We start from the raw sequence: 6,000 nt of genomic DNA on the forward strand, positions 1-6,000 counted from the left end.
CGAAAAAAATAAACCAAAAAAGCCATGTGCATTCCGCATTTTTAAAAATGGCGAATCGCGCCGTTTTTTTTTTTTTTTTTCCTGTTCCGGCCTTCACCACCTAGATTTTTTTTATATATTTTAATAGTTTGGACTTTTCTGACGTGGTGATATGTAATATGTTTATTATTTATATATTTTATATGTGAAATTGGGAAAAGGGGGTGATTTATACTTCATATCTTGGTGGGTTTTTTTTTTTACTTTTTTTTTTTTCTATTTCCCTCCTTAGGGGCTAGAACCTGGGATCTTTCATCCCTTGTCCTATTCAGCCTGATAGAGCTCTATCAGGGTGAATAGGACTTCACACTGTCCCTGCTGCTCTGTGCTTTGTGCACACAGCATCAGGGATGTTACCATGGCAACCAGGGCTTCTGTAGCGTCCTGGCTGCCATGGTAACCGATCGGAGCCCCAGGCTTACACAGCTGGGGCTCCGATCAGAAGCTGCCACTGTACCACCAATGAGGGGGAGGGGAGAGGACCCTGTGCCCACTGCCACCAATGATTTTAATACTGGGAGGTTGAGAGGGGCCGGCGCACTGTGCCACCAATGATTTTAATGGGATGGGGGGGGTTGAGGGGGGGCACACTGCACCACCAATGATAATTACCCCTTTATACAGGAGGTGGGTACTGGCAGATCAGCGGCAGTTAACCCCTTAGGTGCCGCACCTGAGGGGTTAACTGCCGCTGATCGCAGCTCCCTGTTAGGGGCAGGGTGCCGGCAATGCGATTCTGCTGCCGGCACCCGCCTCCTGTATTGTGTTAAAGACTGACTGACTACTTTTCCTGGGTCCAGACTAAGTATCAGGCTACACAGAGTGGCGCCCAGCGATGTCCCAGCACTCACCATTATTCCTGGGCGCCGCTCCGTTCGCCCGCAGTGCCCCATTACTGTCTCCTCTCCTGCTCCACATGCTGATTCGAGCGATGGGGAGGAGACATCAGCTTCACTAGTGGGCGTTCCTTCTCCCTGGCTGTAGCGCTGTCCAATCGCAGCGCAGGGAGAAGGAACGCCCACTAGTGAAGCTGATGTCTCCTCCCCATCGCTCCGATAGTAATCAGCAGCATGTGGAGCAGGAGAGGAGACGGTAATGGGGCACTGCGGGCGAACGGAGCGGCGCCCAGGAATAATGGTGAGTGCTGAGACATCGCTGGGCGCCGCTCTGTGTGGGAATAGTCCTATCATTGGTGGCTCAGTGCGACCGCCCCTCCCTTCTCATTGGTGGCGCAGCGCACCTGCCCCTCTCTTCTCATTGGTGGCGCAGCGCACCTGCGCCTCCTCCGCCCCTCTCTTCTCATTGGTGGCAGCAGCACAGGGGGGAGGGGGACACTGCTTCCTTCTCCCCGTGCTGCTGAGAGAACATGAGCTCGCTGAAATTTCGATACCCGCAACAACCCTAGTAATAAGTATACAGGAGAGGTGTGTATACTTACTGCAGTGTAATAGGTATACAGGAAAGGTGTGTGTGTGTGTGTGTGTGTGTGTATACTTACTGCAGTGTAAGAAGTATACAGGAGAGGTGTGTATGCAGCGGGCCAGTCTCGCACTAGGGGCCTCTTCTACAGGTGTTATGAAAGTTTTTTGAGTTTTTGTCGTGACGCCAGTTGCATTTCAGCAACGAGGGACTAAGTCCCCCTATGTAGAAGGTGATGGTGGACCCCAGGTGTAGGAATTCCAGAGTGGTATAAGGGTTGCCTATAGTGTCCCTTTAGGTGCGGCTTTGCACTTGTCACGGTGCTCCTACTTGGATATCCGGGAACCTCAAGCATGGTCGTCTGAAGCAGTGATAAAAGAGTTAACATTTGAGGGATTTGTAGAATGAATGGAGTCCAGACTTTTATTATAGTTGAAACAGCTTTACTGGAATAAACTTTCATCAGGGAACAGTCTTCCAACTTTATCTTTGTCATCAGCAGATTTTGGCATAACTTCTGGCAGGCAAACACAATCAGCTTTGCTACATCTGTATTAATGCCTGTATTAATTAGGAACTTTTCCTTTCTGCCGTAAACTGCAACTTAGCTTTCTGTAGTTTGACTCTGTCTTTATCTGTATCTTTGTCTTTATCCAGGGAATCTTTCCTCCTGGCTCTGAAGCCCTTTACTTCTTTCTTTGGGCCTAGCCTAGCAGAGGATGCTCTGCTGGCTGTCACACAGCCTTCCCCATGCAGGGGCTGCTCTAGTCTATCTTCTGCAGGCTCATCCAGGAGGGACGAGGGCCTGCAGCTTCCCCATACAGGGGCTACTCTGAACTCAACCTCCCTCTCCCCAAGATGGGGGAGGTTAGACTGACTTTCACTGACCACCACCTCCCTCTCTAGAGAAAGCTGGAATGGATAGAAGGTTCCACTCCAGGGAAACTAGCTCTGCCAAGATTGCCACCATCTGCTGGTGAACCAGGCACATTACACTTTCACAGTTGCAAAATAGGAAATACATATACACGTTATGCAGGATATGAAATAAATGCATATGATGACACAGGATCACCCAAAAGAGATAGTGAGGGTGTGCAAAAGTAGTAATGCCACTCTGGGGTATTACATGTATACTTACTATAGTATAATAGGTATACAGGACAGGTGTGTATACTTACTACAGTGTAAGAAGTATATAGGAAGAGGTGTGTATATTTTGTGCAGTTCTGGCATAACTCTCCTCCTTTGAACCTTTAGGTATAATGTGGGATGCACTAAACGCGTTGGCCTATTTCATCCTGACCGCAGCAAGCTACAGAAACCTGCAGGAGCCAAGCACTCGTGGCGGAGATCACGCAAGGGTAACCTGCAGAGTCTGGGCACGGAAAGCACGATGCAGGTACGGTCTGCAGTAGGGCTACAGGCCCCAAGGGTGTGATGGTGGGCTTGTGGCCCCAAATGAGATGAACCGCATAAACCTGAGAACTTCAGAGTTCAATCATAAGTCGTCAAAAATGAGCTCCAGCATCAGACAACATGGCGGAGATATGTTGCCGCACCCTCCACAGGCTCTGTGTATATTGTGTTATCACCACACGTCAGTAGTTTAGTGCTGGAACCAAGGGGCGCAAACCCACCCCACACCGCCATCTGTGAGCCTGCACTGTGTAATCATTTTGGGCCAAATAGGAGTCCGGGCAGCCAGATTCTAATAGAAAACCGCCCCATAAGAGCAAGGGGTGTTCATAGCAGCGGGAGGCAGTGGTGTACCGCGTGTTGCCATCACCCGGGGCAAACCTAGTATTGCGCCCCCATAACTTTTAGACACTCACCTTTTTATAGAACGACGCCCCACAGCATACCAAGACCAATATTACCAATAATACTATACAAGAGCCAAATACTGCAAATATCATTTACCTGTATTACCAGTTCTCAACCCCTTAGTGACCACAAACTTTTTTTCAAAATTGCATTCCAAGAGCTATCATTTTTTTTCGATCAATACACCTTTTTGTAATTTTTTTTAACTTGGTCAGTGGGAGTGAGTAACTGTTGGTGACTCTGTCTGTCACTCACTGTCATGAGTGAGACGGTGTCGTGGGACGGGTGTCGCTCAGTCACACTCAGGCTGCGCTTGGTCCTGAAAAGGCAGCCATCTTCTCTTAGTTCTTCTTGCTCCGCAAATAGGCTCCGATGGTGGGCGGAGCCTATATCAGTGCCAGTGCGTACAGCTGTGCGCGCCCTGGTGATTCATCAGGGCGCGCGCACCTTCGGCCAGGCTGAGAGTTTACCGCTCCTCGCTCACTCTCTGCGCAGTGCAGCAGAGCGAAAACATTCGTGATTTTGCGCCAGCGCCCTCCTGCCGTCTGGCGCCCACGCTACGCCACTGGCGGGAGGAAGGGACCAGCTCCGGACAAGTTAAATCCACCTTACACAGAGTAGTGATTGGGGTGCACGTACAGGTACCCATGTAACTGCGTTTTACATTTTAGTATTAGTTGTAAATTATGGAGAACATTGCAGGGGAAGAATAGTAGAGGGCCGATGTGTGTTTGCTAGGGCTGCTGTTGGGTGAGGACCACAAGTCATGAGTCTGGCAGATAATTTTCTTTCATCATATAATCCCGTTTCTTCCTCCAGATATCTGAACCCATCACACCCATCAGCATAACGCCCCAGACTACCACCTCCAACCTCAAACACAGCAACAGCCAGGAGGACTCCAGCCGCTACTCCGACAACTCCAGCTATGAAGAGCCATTATCTCCCATGTCTGCCAGCTCGTCCCTCTCTCGCCAACGTCGCAACGATCGGGGACTGGAGCTGACGGACCTGCATAGGGGAGACCTGATATCAGTGAACCACAACTTCTTACCAAGTGACCCAGCTAAGTGGAATGTGGAAGACGTCTACGAGTTCATCCGGTCCTTGCCAGGTGCGTAATCTCCTTTGTGTGCTGGTCCATACAAGACTGACCCAGGTAGGGGGTGTCCACCGGTTCCTTTGCTTCTATAGATATAATGATTGTTGGTCTTTAAAACCGGGCAGTCTTGTGACCCAAAACTAATTCCTACTAAATCTCAAGGGAGGAGGGTTCTGTCCATGATTGTTCTGTAGTTTCTGGAAGTCGTTCCCCGTATCTTCCTCCATGCCGGCTTAACCCGCTGTTCTTTGTGCAGGTTGTCAGGAGATCTCTGAAGAGTTCCGTGCACAGGAGATTGATGGCCAGGCCCTGCTACTCCTCAAAGAGGATCATTTAATGAGCACCATGAACATTAAACTGGGGCCAGCCCTTAAGCTGTATGCCCGGATCAGCATGCTGAAAGATTCCTAACCGTTGGGGTGACGCCTCCTCTTCGGATACTGAACGGGTGCAGTATCTGGACTGAGGAAGCCGACATCTGCAGGGGTATTGTGATAACCAGGAATTGACATGGGCTGGGAACTGCGTTATTTATAGGAGTTTTCCTCATTTTGTATATTTTTATGACCAAATACTCTATTTTATAAGGATCCTCACGTTTTTCAGCAAAAATGAATTTGTAGATTTGTACCTGCCTGATATTTCATTTTTATTTATTTTTTTTAGAAGCATTTTCTGCATTTTCCTCACAAAGGTCCAGCCTCATTTCCTGCAGCAGTGAGGTCCCAGCGAGTACGACATGGGATCAGTGGTAAAAAGGGGTGATGGCGGTGACTACTCCCATCGTCTTCTACTTCATTGCAATTCACATTGACCTCTACAGGTGAAACTCGAAAAATTAGAATATCGTGCGAAAGTCCATTTATTTCAGTAATGCAGCTTAAAATTAGAATTTTGTGAAAAGGTTCAATATTCTAGGCACAAAGTGTCACCCTCTAGTCAGCTAATTAATCCATATCCCCTGAGTAAGGCCTTTTTCACACACACGCGCGTGTCCGGATGCGTTGCGGCAAACCCACACTAGTAGGTACCCAATTGCAGTGAGTTTTGACTGCGATTGCGTTCCGTTGTTCAGTTTTTATCGCACTGGTGCAATGTGTTTTGCACGCGCGTGATAAAAAACTGAATGTGGTACCCAGACCCGAACTTCTTCACAGAAGTTCAGGTTTGGGTTCAAGGTTGTGTAGATTGTATTATTTCCCCTTATAACATGGTTATAAGGGAAAATAATAGCATTCTGAATACAGAATGAATAGTAAAATAGCACTGGAGGGGTTAAAAAAAAAAATAATAATTGAACTCTCCTTAATCCACTTGTTCGCGCAGCCCGGCTTCTCTTCTGTCTTCTTCTTTGAGGAATAGGACCTTTTGATGATGTCACTCCGGTCATCACATGGTCCATCACATTATCTTTTACCATGGTAACGGATCATGTGATGAGCACAGTGACGTCATCAAAGGTCCTATTCCTCATAGAAGACACAAGAGATGCCGGAGTTAAATTATTTTTTTTTTTTTTTTTTTTAACCCCTCCAGCCCTATTGTACTATGCATTCTGTGTTCAGAATGCTAATATTTTCCCTTATAACCATGTTATAAGGGAAAATAATAAA

At 47.8% G+C, this 6,000-nt stretch overlaps 1 protein-coding gene across 3 annotated transcripts in view; it reads left to right on the plus strand.

Annotated features, from left to right (window-relative positions):
• PHC2 (polyhomeotic homolog 2) overlaps positions 1-5,319 on the plus strand; it is a 49,302-nt gene extending 43,983 nt beyond the window's left edge. For all 3 annotated transcript variants that reach the window (XM_044278577.1, XM_044278578.1, XM_044278579.1), the window contains 3 exons: positions 2,719-2,860; positions 4,105-4,399; positions 4,644-5,319. In XM_044278577.1, the coding sequence (XP_044134512.1) occupies positions 2,719-2,860; positions 4,105-4,399; positions 4,644-4,798 (592 nt within the window). In that variant the 3' untranslated portion in view covers positions 4,799-5,319. The remainder of the gene's footprint in view (positions 1-2,718; positions 2,861-4,104; positions 4,400-4,643) is intronic.
• Positions 5,320-6,000: the final 681 nt, after the last annotated feature.

Source organism: Bufo gargarizans, chromosome 2, assembly GCF_014858855.1.
Source record: "Bufo gargarizans isolate SCDJY-AF-19 chromosome 2, ASM1485885v1, whole genome shotgun sequence".
Taxonomy (NCBI): domain Eukaryota; kingdom Metazoa; phylum Chordata; class Amphibia; order Anura; family Bufonidae; genus Bufo; species Bufo gargarizans.